Genomic DNA, 20,108 nt, shown 5'->3' on the forward strand with positions numbered 1-20,108 from the left:
CCTTGTTTGCTACTACAAAGTCACCAGGTTTCATTGTTCTGTTTTCATACATGCAATCAATCTACTTCAACCATATTAATTCTCTTTCATCCTCTCTGTTATCCCAGCCTCTGTTTTTCAAATACCTACTCCTCCAACTAAGCCTGTTTTTTTTCTCCTTCTCCCAGTCCCTACTGATCAACAATTTCATGGGGTTTTTTTATGCTGCTTTCATGCATAGTTGCAGTGCACTTAAAAATTATTCACCCTTTTTCTTTACCTCTTCTTCCTTCATCTTTTCCTTCTAAGTAGTCCTTTAGTTAGATTCATGTTGTGATTACCCATATATATTTATACACATAAATATATGTTTATATATAATTGTATATGCATGTATATATATATATACATATGTTCATGCTCATGAATATATATATCTCTTTTAGGTGTAACTTCCACATATAAGGAAAAACATAGGATAGTTTGTTTATTGATCTTCACATGTCTCATTCAATATGGTGTCCTCCAATTCCATCTATATTTCTACAAGTGACATTTTGTTTTTCTTTATGGTTGTATAATAATTCGCAGTGGGTACACATACACACACACACACACACACACATCTCTTGTTGATATGACTTTTATGTAGTGCTTCCTAGTCTACTCCCACCACTAATGAATGGTTTTCTTTTTTTGCATGTATTAGGTCCACTTATCAGAGGAGAAGTTGGTGATATCCTGACTGTTGTATTCAAGAACAATGCCAGTCGTCCCTACTCTGTGCATGCCCATGGAGTTCTAGAATCTAATACTGGCAGGCTTCAGGCTGCTGAGCCTGGTGAGTAAGGACACTTAGTGAAGGGACAAAACACTTTTGCTTCAGTATTCAAGCTTATTTCTTTAAAAATTATTCTCTTGGGCTAGAGTATAAGGTAAAGTACTGGCCCAACAAGAATGTGAACTTGGGTTTGATCAATAGCATAAAAAACCAAAATTCCTTGGTATAATATGCTGTGGTAGAATGCATTATTGCATGTGTAAGGTCTTTGGTTTGATCACTAGGATCACATACGCAGATGAAGGTGGGTGCTCAATCATTAGTTTGAAAACACTACTAAACTTTCAGATTCATGTGTTTGTTAAAAGAGATTTCTAGCCTCTTGCTCCAAAGTCTGATTCAGTGCTTCAGGATTCCAATTTGTTAATTAAGTTGTCATGCTTTTAGTTCAGGAACTACATGTTGAAGACTACTGACATAAAGCCCTGGAAGGAAGCTTTTAGGAGAAGGAAGTATGAAAGAATAAGCAAAAGGGAATTGTTGATGAAGGCTAATACGTAAGAGGGGTGGAAGTTGGAGTAGTGTAGAATGGATATATTTTGCAAAGATCAATGAGGCAAAATAGAAAAGGTTTGTGAGCGATTGGATTCTGAAAGTAAAAAAGATAAGAATTCTTTTTTTTGGGGGGGGGTGGTCCGGTCGTGGGGCCTGAACTCTGGGCCTGGGCGCTGTCCCTCAGCTCTTCAGCTCAAGGCAAGCCCTCTACCACTTGAGCCACAGAGCCACTTCCAGCTTTTTTCTTTTTGCTTATGTGGTGCTGGGGAATCAAGCCCAGGGCCTCATGCATGCAAGACAAGCACTCTACCACTGAGCCACCTTCCCAGCCAAGAATTCTTTTTTTAAAAAAAAATTATTGTAAAGGTGATGCACAGAGGGGCTACAGTTACATAAGTCAAGTAATGAGTACATTTTTTTGAACAGTATTATCCCCTCCCTCATTTTCTCCCATTTTCCCCCTTGACTACCCTTCCCTCCCAAGTTGTAAAGTTTATTTCCAACATAGTGTTTAGTAAGTACCCCTCTCACATTGGTTCATCCTTTGTATCACAGTTTCTGTGATTCTCCTTCTCTTCCCCAAATCAGATAAACTTATATATGAGACAAAGGGTACAGAAATAAAAAACAGTGACAACAGGGAATAAAACAAAGGGAGGAAAAAAGAAAAAAAAAGCAATAACAAAGCAATACACTAAAAAACCTCTTGATTCCATTTCTTGGAGTTCATTTTGATAATCATCATTTTATGTCATCATACACACATAGCTATTGAGCTATTGTGATCCTCTGCTAAGAATACCCTAGACATATTCTAGGTATTACAAATGAGGGAAACCATGAAGCCTGGCTTGCTTTACTTAATACAATTTTTTAAAAGTCTTTCCATTTCCTTATGAATGGGACAAGGTGATTCCTTTGATGGAAACATAGAATTCATATATATATATATATATATATATATATATATATATATATATCACATTTTCTTGATCCATTCAACTACTGAGGGGCATCTGGGAATGAATTGCACTGATAGCTCACAACTGTAATCTAGTTCTCAGGAGGATGATATCTGAAGATCATGATATGGAGCCAGCTTGGGAAGAAAAATCTGTGAGACTCATCTCCAATTAACCACCAAAAGCCAAAAATGGAGCTGTGGCCAACTATGAGCAAAAAATCTAGGGAGCAACACCCAGACTCTGAGTTCAAGCTCTAGTTCTGACACAAAAATAATAGAAAATAGTTCAAATCATTATTATGTATGTTATCAAGCAGTGATTAACATGTAGTGACATAAACCTTGAACTAGAAGTGAAACTTAGAGAAAAAATTCTACCATCATTTAAGAGTAGATAATTTACTGTAAATAGATATACAGTAATTCTAATCAATATTGCAATTGAATATTTTTGTTATGAAACACAATGTTCATATATCAAGTTCATTTAGGAGGACAAAAAGTTGCTTAGCATGGACAAGATCCTGAGTTGGAACCCCAGGATCATACAAAGCAAGAAGGAGGAGGAGGAGGAAGAGGAGGAGGAAAAGATTTTTTTTTATGTCAGTCATAGGGCTTGAACTCTGGGCCTGGGCAATGTCCTTCAGCTCTTCAGCTCAAGGCAAGCGCTCTACCACTTGAACCACAGCACCACTTCTGGTTTTCTGAGTGGTTTATTGGAGATAAGAGTCTCACAGCCTTTCCTTCCCAGGCTGGCTTTGACCCACAATCCTCACATGTCAGCTTCCTAAGTAGCTAGGATTACAAGTTTGAGCCACCAGTTCCCGGCTAAGACTTTCCTTTTTAGTTTAATAAAACACTGACTAGCACAATCTAATAGTATGACATTATTAAAAAGATACAACTAGAACACCAAAAAAGTCAACATAATATAAAAGACCTTGATACCAAAACAAGCTCTGCTTTTGTGATTAACAATGAGAATGTTACTCCTTACATCATTGCTCACCCCATCCTTCACTTTTCTACCTCCTCCTCCTCCTCCCACAGTAGCTCCTCAGTGGGAGAGGTTAGTAATCTTAGTGACAACCCAGGATCTTAGCTGGTCAGTATCTTATTAGTAGGAAGGTTTTTCTTCCCATCTCTTCCCCTTCCCTTCCCATTCATCCCACCCTCTCTCCTTTTTTTCCTTTCTCTTTTGTGTACTGGTATTAGGGCTTGAACTCAGTGCCTCCACTTCTTACTTGACACTCTTGCCATTTGAGCCAGTCTATTTCCAGCATTTTGGTAATTAATTGAAGATAAGAGACACTGGAATTTTCTACCTGGGATAGCTTCAAACAAAAATGATCAAATGTTAGCCTCTTGAGTAAGATTACAGTTGTGAGCCACCAACACTTGGCTGGATTGATGTTTCTTTATCTCAGAACTCCTAATTGTGCTGCCTAGCTGCTTGCATTGTGATCTGTTGACCTGTGCCTGCAACTGGGTGAGCTGGATGTGTTTATTAACACAGGTGCATGGCACACCTAATTATCTTAGTTTCATGGAATCATAAAGAAGAAGCCTTGATTAGGCCTCTACACCAAAGTTTTGTTCTATAATTCATCTGTTAGCAAAGTTCTGCAGCAGGGGTTAGTAGACATTAGCTTAGCTATTAAATACTTTGGTTCTCATTTGACTACCATTCTTCTTCATCGTTTCCATAGTGACTCAAAGGGAAGGAGCCATTTAACTAGACTTTCTTACCATCATGGAATGACACCATCATAATAGCATTGAAATTTTGACTCTCATATTTAAGTCTCTCTCTCTCTCTCTCTCTCTCTATATATATATATATATATATATATACATATATATATATTTGCTTAATATTATAAAAAGTTAGCATTTCAAGGGAAAAGGGAAAAGTTGATCAACATGATTTTAGGACAAGTAGTTATCTACTAGGGGAAAATAAAACTTGTTCTCTGACTATTACCACATGCTAAGATAAATTGCATATAGATTAAATGTAAAAGTATCTTAAAGAGAACTAAAAAATGTAAGTAAACATTTACTTGGATTCTGTGTGTGGATAAGTTTTTACAATTTGGGGGAAGGTAGGTGGTCCTAGGTGAACTCATCTTGCTTGCTTATGGCTGACTATCACTTCCGGTGGAGTTTTGTGCCTTTTCTTTGGCTGAACTGGCCTTGAACGTCTGGATCTCAGTTTCTTGAGTAGCTAGGATTTCAGGCATAGCCACTGGTGCCTGGCTTGTTTCCACAACTTTAAAATTCATTTTACTTTAAAAAAAATTGTTGTTGCTATTCCAGTTCTAAGGCTTGAACTGAGGGCTGGGTCACTGTCCCTGGGCTTGTTTTTCTCAAGGCTAGTGCTCTACCATTTGAGTCACAGCTCCACTTCTTGCTTTTTAGTGGCTAGTTGGAAATAAGAATCTAATTGGCTGGGTATCAATGGCTCACGGCTGTAATCCGAGCTATGTAGGAGGCTGAGATGTGAGGATCAAGGTTTGAAGCTAGCCTAGGCAGGAAACTCCATGATACTCTTACCTCCAATTAACTATAAGAAATCAGGAATTAAAGCTGTGGCTCAAGTGGTAGGGCACTAGCCTTGAGAAAAATGCTGAGGGAATGTGCCCAGGCCCTGAGTTTAAGCCGCAGGACTGGTATACACATACAAAAAGAGTATCATGGACTTTCCTGTGCAGCCTGGCTTTGGACTACAACCTCTGGATCTCATCCTCCTGAGAAGCTAGGATTACAGGCATGAGCCACCAGAGCCTACCTGGCTCCTTTATTTTTCACTTGTATTTTCCTTTACCAGTTCAACTATATTAAAACAGATACTGTAAATAGTTTGTTTAGTGGATTATGAGAACATGAATCAGATTATATGGACAGAAGTATAGAAAGAAGTTGTGGAAATGAAAATCAAGAGTATCAACCACTTAGTTTTGAAGACTTGTCTGTGGAGTTGGAGGGGGGGTTTCGGAATTTAGGATCCAGGGAAGATTTTTAAGTGTATTCTAGACTTGTCCAGTGCCATAGCCATTAATCACATGTGGGTATTAACATTAAAAGGAACTGGCCAGAGGAGATGGCTTAGTTCTGTAATCTTAGTTCCTTTTGAGGTAAAGATGGAAGCATTTCAGTTCAAGATCAGCCAGGTTTACAAAAAGTTGTCAAGACCCTATCTCAGGAATAAATGAGGGATGGTAGTTCTTGCTTGTAATCCCACTATGTAGGAAGCATAAGTAGAAGGATTATCTGAGGCTAGCCTAGATATAAAGTACTCTATCTAAAAAAAAAAAAACTGAAAGCAAAAAAGACTAAAGGTATGGCTTAGGTGGTAAAATTCTTGTGTAGAAAGTAAAAGGCCCTAAGTTCAAGTCACTACCAAGAAGTTAAAATCAGTTTAAAAATTCAGTTCCTTGTTATAGTTGCACATGGGTTTGATATTGTCTTGCACAATAAATCTCTCTGATCTGCACCAACTTCAGTATTTTTTCTTCAGTGACAAATGATAAAGCCTCATCAAGTATCATTTTTCTTTATTCAGGCTCTGAATCCCATTCATTCTTCCTTTTTAATTACCCTACTCCTTTGATTACTGTTTTTCTTACTCCCAATAGTTTCTACATCTCTGCTGGATCACTGAGATTAGCATATGTGCACGCTCTAATACCGTCAAACAGAGGGGTTTTCCTGGTTTATGGGAGGAAAGCAAATTTGTGGATTCATATGCAAGCAAGGCCATAGGTGTTATGAAGGTAGGTATTATAGCAGAAGAGTTTGGAGCAAAAGAAAACTGGAGCAAAAGAGGTTTTGGAGCAAAAGAAATTACTAACTCAGAGTGTGGAAAAGCAAGCTATTTGTTTATTTATGTTTTCATTGACACACAATAATTGTACATATTTATGGGTTACAATGTGCTACTTTTATCTATGTGTGTATTATACAATGTTAAAATCATGGTAATTAACGTATTCATTACAATCAAACATTCATAATTGCTTTGTGGCAAGAGCATTCAAAAATACCCTCTTCTAGCTACTTTAAAAGATACATTACATTATGGTACAAAGTTACAATTAGATAGGAGGAATAAATTCTGATGTGCTATTACACAGTAGGGTGAGTATAATTAAAACAAGCTTTTCTGCTGAACAGTGTAAAGGACCCATCTGAGGTTTCTTATAATGAATTCAAAGTCATACCAGTCTTGTTTATTATATCTTTGAGGTTTTTATTTTTTAATTTTTAAATTGGCAATGTTTTTTAAAACTATATTTTCAGTGTTACTAGGGATATGGTGTAATGTGTATTAGTCATAGGGGGTTTAGATTTTCCTTTTCAGAAGGGCAATTTGGCAATGCATGTCAAGATTAGAAGTTTCTATCCCCTTTGACTCATTAATTCCACCTTGAGACTTTCATTCCAAGGAAATAATCGTAGATGTATTTAAAGATTTATGGGCAAAACATTATCCATAATAGGAAAATTTACAACCCAAATGCCCAATATGGGAAAAAACAGTTAAATTATGGTAAACTCATAAGATGCTGAATTACATAGCTATTAAGCTCATATCTGTGAAATATCTAATGATATTGGAAAATACTAATGAGGTAAAGTTAAGTCAAATGTCAGGCTTTAAAACTATTTCAAAATATTGTAATTTTATAAAATGAGAAAATATGTACATGCATGCATAAATACGTATACTTATGTATCTATGTAAATCTGCATATGTACATATATCTATATGCAGCAAAAAGAAATAGTTAAGTATTGATTTTTATGTAACAGGATTTCAATGGCCTTAGTACTCTGTTTTTATAGATTCTGAAATATTCAGTATTGCACATGTTTTATTTGTACATAGTTTTAAAAATTTATTTTTAATCATAGAAGTAATACACGAGTGCATTCTCATAATAAAATATTCAAATGGTACAGATAAGCAGAATTCCCCTTTGGTCTTACTCTCTTCTCAGAGGTAACACGTATTTCCTTCTGGACCTTTCTCTCTGCATTTATGCATATTTACACTTAAGTTACTTTATATTACTAAAAACAATGGCTATTGGTTTCTCTCATTTTCAAAAAAAAGTTGAGTAGAGAAATATAAACTAATGAAAAAGACCAAAAGGACATGTCTGAATGATGTCTGAACCAGAGGCAGAGCAATATTTTGCTATCAAAAACAATTTAAATAGGGTATCAGAAACTGCAAAGGATAAAATATTACTTTAATTTCAGCTCCATCCTCAGTCCCAACCTTACCTTTAGGTAGCCAAGTAGTCTTTATGTCCATGACTAACAAGACAGGTTGACTTTGGAAGTTGTTTTGAGATAATGAAACTAGACTGGAATGCAGTCCAATATGAGAAATGCCAGAGAAAGTGTGTGGGAAATAACGTGCTTTAATTAACTCATAATCCTTCAAATACAAAATTTCTTTAATTACCAAGCCACCTGTTACTCTTAAGTTCTTCAGTGCAGCCAGACCCAATAGTTTTAGATACTTTTCCTTGATGAGGAAATGGGTGTTTAACATTAGGACAGGTGGGTATTAAAATTCACAGGATTGCTTTCCTAGCTTGGAACATATTAGATGTAAATGTAGGTTGCAGCAACAAAAAGAATAAGACCAGGTTTGGGGCCTTCAGTGAATATGGAGAAGTCAGACACAGCTATTTCTGTTCATTAAGCTATGATATGAAAGCTGGTTTTCAAAGTTCAAGTGCTAAGCTGAATTATGAGATAGATCAGGTCTCAGAGGCAGAAATATAGCAGATAAAAAGCTTGGAAAAGAGTAACACAGTATCAGGAGCTAAGTGAGGAGGTTCCTGGGGATATTATCAAGGTGGGAAACATTTGTGTATTTTTTGGGTGGTTAGATAATAACACTTTGGTTTGGCTTGTTTTTTTTTGGTCTGGTCGTTGGGCCTGAATTCTGGGCCTGGGCGCTGTCCCTCAGTTTTTCAGCTCAAGGCTAGCACTCTACCACTTGAGCCACAGCGCTACTTCTGGCTTTTTTTTTCTGCTTATGTGGTGCTGAGGAATCGAACCCAGGGCCTCATGTATGCAAAGCAAGCACTCTACCACTGAGCCACCTTCCCAGCCCCTGGCTTAAGTTTTGAAGTACAAAACCACGTTAGACCCAGTAGGGTTTCCAATTGTGGGTGTATGTGTGTGTGTGTGTGCTACCACTTGAGCCATAACTCTACTTTCAGCTTTTTGGGGGTTAATTGGAGGTGAGAGTCTCTTGCATCTATCTGTCTGGACCTCCTTTGAACAATAAGATCTCAGCCTCCTGAGTAACTAACATTACAAATGTCAGATACCAGTGCTCAGTTTAACTTATTCTTATAGTTTTTGGACATCATGTTGTTTTATTAGGGCTGCTATAATAAAATATCACAAACGTGATATAAACAACATAAATTCATTTACTTATGATTCTAGAGACTTTTTTTGTTGTTGTTTTTGAGGGCTGTGAGGGAAAGCTCTATTTCCCTCCTCTCTCTTTGGCTTGCAAATGATCATCTTTCCCCTGTGTCTCTGGTCTTTTTCCTTGGGTTTGTCTCTGTTTACAAAGTTCTCTTTATAAAGGCAGCATTCATACTGACTTGGGGCCTGACTGCATTTAAAATTGATTACCTCTGTAAAGACACAATTTTCAAATGTGGTCAAAGTCTGAGCTCCTAAGGATTAAGTTTTTGGCATATAAATGGTTTTGAAGAGAAACAATTAAATCCACAGCAGAGATTATGCCAGAAGCAATTCTGATGGATTGGTGAAAATAGAAGCCTCCTGTGGAGGATTAAAGAGTGAACTGGAATTGAGGAAATGAAGACAGAAATGTTGACCAACCTTTAAAAAATAACCTTCCTTTGTGAAGGAAGGCAGGTACTAGAAAGGGTAAGCTTGGGAGGAGGAGAGTCAAAGAAGGAATAAGAGACTTCAGCATGGTTTAAAAGAGGAGTGAGGACCACCTGGCTCCCAGGACATATAAGGTCTTTGAAAATCATTTGGTGTGATTCTAAGGCAGTCACAGGTGGGAATCAAAATTCAATATATCTAGCTGCTTTTTTCATAGCAACGTATTCTTCAGTATTACCTAATGTTACATGCCAAATGATCTTTGGAAGATAAAGGTTTCCTGTCACTGAATGGATAGAAGAACCCACAGAGCACAGATTAAAGTTCCAGGTGGGAGAGGGAATCTGAGTCTGGCAGGACATAAGATGAAGTAGAATTAAGAGCTGTTCTAGAATCCTGTAATCCTAGTTACTCAGAAGGCTGAGATATAAGGATCATGGTTTGAAGCAAGCCCAGGCAGGAAAGTTTGTGAGACTCTTACCTCTAATTAACCAGCAAAAAGGCACAAGTAGAGCTGTGGCTCAAGTGGTAATCCTGAACAGAAAATCCACACAAGGGCACAGCACTCCGTCACATACACAAAACAACTGACCTAAACATAGTAGAGCCTTGAGCTAGAACAGAATCCTTCTTTCTCCTTCTGAAGATAGAGGGCTTGTTGGATATGAATATAGAAGAAGAAAGAATGAGAACCCTTAGAGTTGGTAGTAAGATGGCTAATCTTGATTAGTCAACTTGATTGGACTGAGAATTGTTAGGAAGCCAGAGATAAGTTCCTAAGGAGGATGAAGTGTGCCATCATTTAGGCACAGATGAAATAAAAGGGAAACAAAGTAAATGGAACTGTGATACTCACTAGACACTATATTGAAAATGAACTATAAAACTTGGGGGTGAGGACAGGAGGGAAAACAGGGAGAAAAGGAGAGAAAGGGTGACATTGTCAAAAAAGAAATGTACTTTTTTTCTTTTGAGAAGAAATATTTTATTCAGTAATCATTTTTGAAGGTATTTTAAAGTAAATTTTTAAATATTTTTATTGTAAAAATAGTATACAGAGGGGTTACAGTTACATGAGTAAGAAAATGAGTACATTTCCTATGGAGCATTGTTACCTCCTCCTTTGTTTTTCCCCTACCATCCCTTCCTTACCCACCTCCCACCTCCTCCCTCCCCCCCAAGTTCATTTTCCACATAGTGTCCTGTACATTTCATTGTTACAATGGGTCAACCTGTATCCCTATCTGAGCATTTTGGTTTTTTCTCTTCCCCTCCCTAAATTAGAAAAGTGTATATACAAGATGCAGGGAAGGTCAAAAGCTATGTATATATGACCATATAAGATGATGTTAAGCAAAATGAACTCTTTATATGACTTTTGTAACTGTAGCCTCTCTGCTTATCACCTTTATAATAACAATAAGAAAGGAACAAAAAGAAACAAGGTGAAAGCTCCCAGATTAGACATTTTCTCCTGTATATTCTGGCCACCATGATGTGAGCTACCCCAATCCACCAAACCCTCATTGTTACTGTGAACTGACATCTCTAAAACCATGAGACCAAATAAATCTTTCCTTTTTCAAGTGTTGATATCATACATTTTTGTCAGAGGCAAAAAAGTGTAACTAGATGGGAAGGGGAAACAAAGGAGGAGCCTACAATGCTTGATAAAAATGTACTCATTATCTGGCCCATGTAATTGTAACCCCTCTGTACAGTATGTTCACAATAAAAAAATTAAAATTAAAAAAATGTAACTAGTACAAATAGCAATGGCAGGAATTCTGGAGCTAGGCTGTTTAATTTCAGATTTCAGCTATACTGTATTACTTTTTAATTATATTTTCATCTTTAAGTAGTTGTACAAAGGAGTTACCATTAAACATGTATCACTGAAAATAATTTAGTTATTCATGAGCTTTAGTTACATTCCGCTATACAATGGAATTAATATCTATTTCATAGGGATTTGGATGAAGGTAATACTGAGATTTGATCTCAGGGCCTTATGTTGTTCAACTGGTATTCTACCATTTAAGCAACACCTTCAGTCTTGCTTTTGGCTATTTTTGTGATGGAATTTCATGGACGTTTCTGCCCAAACTGGCTCCAATTCACGATCCTTTAGATCTTAGTCTCCTGAGTACCTAGGATTAGAGGTGTGAACCACCAGCATCCTGTTCACAAGGATCTTTCAGATTAAAGAAATAAATGCATTGTTTACAAGCATTTGCCAATATTATTTTGTGAGTTTCTAGATGAAGTTACTCTTTGAGGGTGAAGATATATGAACAGATGGGCTTGATGAGTGTGCTGAAAGTTTGAATTTTCACCAAGGGGAATGTGATATGGAACTAATGAAATAACAGGAAAGACAACATAGCTATGACTGGAAATAAATTTAAAGGAGCTGTAGTCCACAGGGTTGAGCAGCTGTATTTAGCATGCCCTTTTGTAACAGGAGAAGAGGTAGACTGTAAAATAATCTAGGGAGTTTAGTGGCATTCTCATACCACTGACCATAAGAATTACCTGGAGGGCTTATTAGCAATACATAAACAATGATATCACATGTATGTGTCTAGGGGGGTAGCAGTGCTGGGGCTTAACCTAGGGTAACATGCATCTAGAAAGCACTCTCCCACTGAGCTCCCTAGCTCATTTTGGGTTATTGTTTTTTGGGGGGGCTCAGGGCCCTGTAATTGTTGGTAAACACTCTATTATTTAAGCCATACCCCTATCTGGCATTGTGTTATGATTTGCATTTTCACAGTGGATACTGAGGACGAATACCTTATATGTGATTTTTCTTTATTTGTTTATTCTGGTTATGGAGCTTGAACTCAGGACCCTAGTGCTGTCTCTTAGCTTTTTTACTTAAGGCTGGTACTCTACTACTTGAGACACAGTTCCATTTCTCTCTCTCTCTCTCTCTCTCTCTGTGTGTGTGTGTGTGTGTGTGTGTGTGTGTGTGTGTGTGTAGTTAAGAGTCTCTTGAATTTGTATGCCCAGACTGGCTTCAAACCACAATCCTCAGATCTTAATCTCCTGAGTAACTAGGATAACAGATATGAGCCACTGAAACCTGGCTCTTATACATCTTTAATACAATATCTGATTAGAGTTTGACTCATTTTAATTGAATTTTTTCATTTTGTTGTTTTGAGAATTATTTATTATTTTGTTATCAAAAGTCTCCATATAGTCAAGTTAAGAATAAGCAAATGATTTGAATACTTATTTCTCCAAAGCAGATATTTAAAAGAGAAGATACTCAACACATTACTCATCAGAGAAAAGCAAATCAAACTCAAAACAAGACAATATGTATCACACTCTAGAATGGCTAAAATAAAATTAAGACAAGAACACTGTAACTAGTTATCATAAGATACTGTTTATGGGAATACAAAATGACAGCTACTTTGGGAAACTGACAGTTCCTTAAGTGATTAATTGTAAGAGATGCTTTATAAGGTAGTAATACTATCCAACATATAAGCCAAAAAGAATTGAAAACATGAGTTAACACAAAAACTTGTACATAAATGTTGATCGCTATATTTTTGGTGTGGAGTTAGGCTTTTAATCTAGGGACACACAATTGTCTCAAAGTAGAAATGACAAAGTGTCCAACTGATGAATGGATGAATAAAATATATTCCTAAAATAGATATTCTTTGGCAATAAAAATCAGGTAGGTACTGATATACAGTTGGGAGTAGTGCAAGTACATATCTGTAATCCCAGAACTCATGAGGCAGAGGCAGGAAAATTGTGAATTTCAGGCTGATTTGTGCTCCATAGGGAGACTGTCTCAAAAAATGTACCAATATGTGCTACAACAAGAGTGAACCATGGAAACATAAAGCAGACGAAAACTACTAAGAAAATATAACATAGTATATAATTCGATTTGTATCAAAAGTTTAGAATGAGAGCGAATACATGAGTAGTTGTCTTTGAGTGGTAGATAAAGGGAGACATTTTCATGGTGGTGAGTCATTCTAATATAGATTATGGTGCTGGCTATAAAATTTTGTGTATACTAAACCATTGAATTTTGCACTTTATTTTCTTATTTTTCCAGGTAATATCTTTAATTTGCTTGTTTATTATAATTTATTTAGTTTTTGTTAAGGAGTTGTATAAAGGGATTTTAATTAAATATGTTAATTGTGCATATTGATGAGTTATAGTGTGGTACTCCAATACATGTATGCAATGTGTAATGATTAAATTAGGGCAGTTTGCAATTTATAAATTATATAACATGTGAACTATTTCTCAAGAAAGCTATTATAAAATAATCTGGAAGTGATTGGAGGCTGGATTGGAAAGGACAAGGCTGAAGGCAGAAAGCCTTAAGAGGTTTTGTAACTAGTTGAGAAAAGTCTAAACTAGGGCGGTAGCAGTGGGAATTGCACAGAGAAGAGGATGTCTATAAAATATAGTGTATAGAGAGGGGATCAATAAGAATTTCTTTTTGGTTGGATGTTGAATGGATGAGAGTATGAGAAGACTAAATGTTTCAGTGTGGGAGAATGATGTTATTTCTAAACACAGAAGGTACAGTTTGAGAAATAAGATGTTTTGTCTGTATGTGTGTGTGCTCATACCTGTTAAGCACTATCTCACTGCACTAGACTCCCTGCCCAACAATTTCAGGGTTTGAGCTGCTATCAAGACAATCTTCAAATTGTGCCTAGCACAAAAAATTTTGAGTTGGGGTTTATTATCAAGGGAGTTTTGCTAGAAGCATTTAAGATTTATCAAGACATAGATCATAATTTATGTCACAAAAGTGACTAGAAGCTTTCATAGAAAGAGCATAGAAATAAAGGCATAGGGGATGGATGGAGAGTCTCACTGAAATGGTTTGCTAAAAATGTAGACCAAAACACAGCTATAAAAATGGTGCAGAATTATAAACAGGGTAAATACCAGCAGTGCTGCCTTACCAAAGGACTGCACCTAGGCTTTTAAGAATTGGAAGAGTAGCAGAGAGTATTGAGGGTATTCCATGAGGGAAAAAACAACAACAATTACCAAGATAAAGTGGAGACTGATATGGGAGAGATTAAGAGCTATCTGACCCATTACAGAAGTTTCAAGAGACCTACAAGTTGAGAGAAATTTCTCACCTGGTCCAAATTGAATTCCATTTTTTACTTGTCCTAGGTGAAGTGCTTATTTACCAGTGGAAAGTTCCAGAGAGATCTGGTCCTGGACCTAACGACTCTGCTTGTGTTTCCTGGATCTATTATTCTTCAGTGGATCCCATTAAGGTAAAGACAACATTGACTACCTAGATATAAGTCTGAGAAATGGGAAAACTACATGGAAAAAACACATATAGGAAGAAGTAAGCCCTCAAACATATAGCATGGTGTTTGAAGAGAAAATCCTCAAATGTTGAATTTACTAGGAAGGGGGTGGGGGAGGTGAACATAATGGCTAGCACCAGATATTTGTCCTGAGAATTTCCTTTCTCATCTCTTCTTTTTAAAATCATATTAGACAAATACATTAGCATTCAAAAAAAACCCCTAGGTATTGTTGTCTGGAAGCTGGAGTTCTAGTTCCAAATGTGGGTATTTGTTTGTCTTTGGAGTCATTTTAGGAAATTTGTTCTACCTCTGTTTCCTCATCTGGAAAATGGCTTTATCTATTTAGCCATTCATGCATAGCATGCCATTCACAATCATTTATTGAATATGTACTCTATACTAGTCATTTTACTTGGTATTTTAGATGTTGAAAATGTAAGATGCATTTCCTAATTTCAAAGAGTATGGACTAAGTAAAAGGGAAGTGGAGATTCTATTAGATTGGAAGGAACATGCATTTTGGGCCTTGAAATTAGATATGGGATATGGTGGATAGAACATTGCAGGGAGAAGAAATAGAATAAAAGAGTATTGAGTTTTGTAAGTGCTTACTGGATTTGAAAATAAGTGAGTAGTTCAACCTTGCTCTATACTTCCTGGCCACCATGATGTGAGCTACTGTGCTCTACTACATCTTCCCTGCCATGATGAACTAAAACCTCAGAAGAATGATCATCACCAGATCAAAACTTGATTACTGCTTATTATTTTGGAAATGGAGTCTCTCAGGCATTTCTACACAGGTTGGCTTCAAACTGCAATCCGCTGATTTCAGTCTCATGAGTAGTTGGGTTTACAGGCATGAAACCACCAGCATCCAGTGCCAATAACCTTCTACATGTAACTTTACATCTTAGAGTATGTTTCCAGAGGACCAAAAACAGATGGTGCCACAAGTTAGATTACTTGCCAACCAAGTGGTAGTGAGAACACCATCACTAATAGAAATGACAGATGCAATGGAGAACCATGATGAAGATGTAATCATAAAAGCAGTGGAATTTTGCACCAAGGATTGTTTCAAGTACCCTAGTAACAATGCTAATGAGAACTTGGAAAAAATATGTTGGTTGTGCTAACTAAAGAAGACCCAAAAGACAATGAACTGTGCTAGAGGAGAGGATTAAAAAGCTCCAGAGAGATCCTTGACGAATAAGTCTCAGAATTGCATGAGGGAGTTTTTCTCAATAAGTCTCAGGTTTGCATGAGGGAATTTTTCTCAGCAATGACTGCCCCTCCCCCCCAATTCCAGTTACTTTATGTCAACATGCAGTAGAGGTATCAGAGGAGAGAAAGCCTTAAGGAAGACAGAAGTTTTGAAGATTATACATTTTGTCTTGTAAATTCTGAGATGAGTCTTAAAATGCTAGGCAAGTGCTTTGCCATTGAGCTATATTCTTAGTTCTGGATTAGATTACTGTTTTTTCTCTCTTATAATCCTTTTTATTTTTCAAATTAGCATACATTAGTTATACAAGAAGGCACTTCATTGTGACATTTGTACAAATACTTACAATGCATTTCAACCAGTCTTACCCAAATTCAGCTCTCTTCCTTCTTGTCCTCCAAGAAGTCTTAATGAGTGCTCATAACTCCAATCATGGAAATTATCCTATCCTGAAAAAGTACCCCAAACTTGTGGTTTTTGAAAAGGACATTTATTTTAGTATTGAATTTGTGACAGATGATAGCACTTAGTTCTTATTCATTTTTCTTTGAGCAGTTGCATTTTTTGAGTAGCTTTCAGTTGAAATAATTAAATAAGACTAGAATTCTCTATTTTGTAACACACACACACACACACATATATGTATGTCTATATGTATGTATATATATGTATATATACATATATATGGATATATACATACATATATATATATGTGTGTGTGTGTGTGTGTGTGTGTGTGTGTGTGTGTATGTATTTGTCAGTGGTGGGGCCTGAACTCTGGGCCTGGGATCTGTCCCTCAGGTCTTTAACGCAAGGCTAGCACTCTACCACTTGAGTCACAGCGCCACTTCTGGTTTTTTTCTGCTTATGTGTTGCTGAGGAATCGAACCCAGGGCCTCATGCACACAAGGCAAGCACTCTACCACTGAGCTACCTTCCCAGCCCCTATTCTGTAACATATTTTGAGTCAAAAATATAATTTAAGAATTTGTCATACAAATATATATGGATATGTAGAAGTATATTCCCTATAGATGTTTTTTAGATTCATTAGAGCAAAAGAGTGGGGAAAACCCTATGGGCCTATCTAAGGCATATGCCATTGATAGTACATCCAAATGAATATCATAAAACTGTTCAGAAGAGTGAGTTGACCCCATACATATAAACAAAGGATAACAACCTTTAAGATCTTTATTAAGTACATAGAGATGAAAGAAATTACCCCATTGTATGTGTATGCATACCTTTACATCTATTATTTTTGAAAACTGAACAAGAAGCATCTACCATTGGAGATGGGAGATGAAGCTGTTACTTAGGATCTTTTTTATTTACGTCTTGTTTGAATTTTTCTACTAGCATGCACACCTGTGTCACATTTTAAGGATTAAAGTAATAAAAAATAAATGGTGTGTGTGTGTGTGTGTTCCAGTACTGGAACTTGAACTCAGGGCCCTGTGCTTTTCTTGCTTTTTTCACTCAAAGCTAATATTCTACCACTTGAGTCACAATTCCACTTTGGGCCTTTTGCTGGCTAATTGGAAATAAGACTTTCTTACCCAAGCTGGCTTTAAATCATGATTCTCAGATCTTAGCCTGTACATAGCTAAGGCCATAGGTGTGAGCCACTGGCACCTGGCTAAATTTATTTCTTAAAAATGAGTTAAAAGCTGGGTACCTATGGCTCCTGCCTGTAATGCTAGTGACTTAGGAAGCTGAGATCTGAGGATTGTGGTTTGAAAGCAACCAGGCAGGAACTGCATGAAACAGTTATATCCAAATAATCACCAGAAAACCAGAAGTAGTGCTATGGCTCAAAGTGATAGCATGCTACCCTTGAGTCAAAATGCTCTGGGACAGTGCCCAGGCCCTGAGTTCAAGCCCCATGAGCAACAAAACAAAAACATAAAGCTAGTTCAAGTTAGCTAAAGCATATATTCAATAGAAGGTATCTCCAAAATGGTTGTGAGAATGAATTAACATACTAAGATGCTTTTATGATGTACTGCTAAGGAGCACAGTGGAATTAGGTGGGCCAACTCCCTGCAGATCACTTCCACACAGGAGTAACTCCATCTCTTTCTCTTTCTTCATTCCTCATTTAGGACATGTATAGTGGCCTTGTGGGACCCTTGGCCATCTGCCGAAAGGGCACCCTGGATCCCCATGGAGTACGAAGTGATATGGATCAGGAATTTGCTTTGTTATTTTTGATCTTTGATGAGAACCAGTCGTGGTATCTGGAGGAGAATGTGGCAACTTATGGACCCCAGGAGCCAGGACTTCTTAACCTACAGGACGAGACTTTCTTGGAGAGCAATAAAATGCATGGTCTGTAGAAATGAAGTACCCCTAACCCAAACAAATTTCACTGGTTGCAGGTGGCTACCAAATAGGCCCATCACTGTTTAAGGGGGTATAGATCCAGAAAAGATAGGAAGATTGGAAGATATAATGGAGATGAATTGGAAGAAATCTTTAACTATTGTACATTTTCACATAAAAAATGGATATATAATCCAGATTAGATCAGGTGCTAAGGAAAGAGGAAGGTAATTCTAAAGTTGCCATGGTGACATGAGCAAATTTTAACATATTAGAGAAGGCAAGATGGACATTTATGACTCTCTTTGTATCTTATGAGCTGGCTTCTTGGGGCCTCTCTGTTTGAAAATTCAGGGTTTAATCTCTTCATATCGTGCTGTTTTATTGCCATTTGGATTTAGGGATCTGCTTTCTCAGTATAGACAGGTGAAGGCTAGCTAGTCTTTTAGTCTGCTTTTCAAAGTTTCCATTTATGGATGGGATAGTTGAGAAGAGATGCTCAGGAATAGCACACTGGGTTTATGCTATGTACAAGGAAGATCCTTTTTGATTCTTGAATGTAATTTTTGGGAGGAAAATTGTTCACCAAAGCTTTCCTTTGCTCTAGAGATCTGTGTAGCTTTTCACAAATAAGAGAAAGTCTTAAATAAGAGGGAAGACTTAAATGCAATGGAATGTATGAAGTGATCTCTTATCATACCTTCTAGTCCAAGATTTCTTTGATGTGAGTGAGGTGCAGCTTTGATAATGACTCTAATGGAACTCAAAAGTAGTATCCCATTGTCCCACAGATTTTAGCTATTTCCTCTTGATGAAAACATGAGTGATTCACATTAGAACTGATGATTCATAAACTTCACAAAGTGAACTTGTTAGTTCCTGTCAAATCTGAGAAATAAATGGCTGAGGACAAAGGGGAAAATGGGGCACAGGTAGACTGTGCTAATACAGGAGTTTGACTGATGCCCACTTTTATCTGTTTATGTGTCCATTAATCCAGATTCTTCAGGTATGACTCTAACTACCTGTCTATCTAGTATATATTTGTGGATATTTTCTGAATGCTAACACTGCAGATACAAAGTCAAATAATGTCTCCAAAGGGTTAAACAAATAATATTATTTTCTTCCCTTCTGGATTCCTGAACTGAGAAAAAAAAACATTTGCTTCAGATCAAGTGTGAGTTTTTTAATTACAGAGAAGGATAATTAGAAAACTGAATTTTAGTTCTACAAGTAAATGGGCTTGCTGCTACTTCCCTGGCAGTAGATCGATTTTCTACATGCCATTGACTTAGATGGACAATAACTCTCCTCCTTCAACAGCAGCATCATTTTGTCCAAAAAGGAAATAGTGAATCAATTTGCATCCCTTTCTGTGATCAGACTTGTCATGGAGAGAAAAGCTCTAGAATGGGCTGAGGTGAACCAGTTTAGTTCTTTCTCCCAAATTTCCAATTTGGTGGGCCTAGACATAGAGACAGACCATAAATGTTCCTTCCATTATTCCCCTCGTGAGGAGAAAAGTAAATATTACCTTCCCTCTGTGAGAACATGGGATGTGGGAGGGAATTATTCTGGGCAAAGTCTTACCAGTGCAAATTAATATAACATAGAATAGTTGGGTGTCTTTGGAGCATGGAATGCAATTTGGAAAGAGAGAGGATGAGGTCCATGCATTAATATTATTAATTACATGAATGTGTCAAGCTAAAAATTTATTGTAATCTATGATATCTGATAATTCTGTAGCATCCTTGCATTTGGCTTCCTTCCGTAGTCTAGTTGGGGGAATGAAGCATTTTTTTGTGCCAGTCCTAGGGCTCAAACTCAGAACCTAGGTGCCATTCCAGAGCTGTTTTTGCCTAAGGCTAGCTCTACCATTGAACCACAGCTCCTCTCCCATCTTTTTGTTAATTAATTTGGAGATAATAGTCTCACAGACTTTCCTGCCTGGGTTAGCTTTGAACTACAATCCTCAGATCTCAGCCTTCTGAGTAGCTAGGATTACAGGAGTGAGCCACTGGCACCTTACTTTAAAATATT

At 37.0% G+C, this 20,108-nt stretch overlaps 1 protein-coding gene across 1 annotated transcript in view; it reads left to right on the forward strand.

Moving 5' to 3' along the window:
- Window positions 1-20,108, forward strand: part of Heph (hephaestin) — an 82,938-nt gene that overhangs the window by 53,417 nt on the left and 9,413 nt on the right. The window contains exons 15-17 of the mRNA XM_013034291.1: window positions 689-820; window positions 14,358-14,464; window positions 17,843-18,068. Coding sequence (XP_012889745.1) covers window positions 689-820; window positions 14,358-14,464; window positions 17,843-18,068 — 465 coding nt within the window. The remainder of the gene's footprint in view (window positions 1-688; window positions 821-14,357; window positions 14,465-17,842; window positions 18,069-20,108) is intronic.

Source organism: Dipodomys ordii, unplaced genomic scaffold (assembly GCF_000151885.1).
Source record: "Dipodomys ordii isolate 6190 unplaced genomic scaffold, Dord_2.0 Scaffold187, whole genome shotgun sequence".
Lineage (NCBI taxonomy): Eukaryota > Metazoa > Chordata > Mammalia > Rodentia > Heteromyidae > Dipodomys > Dipodomys ordii.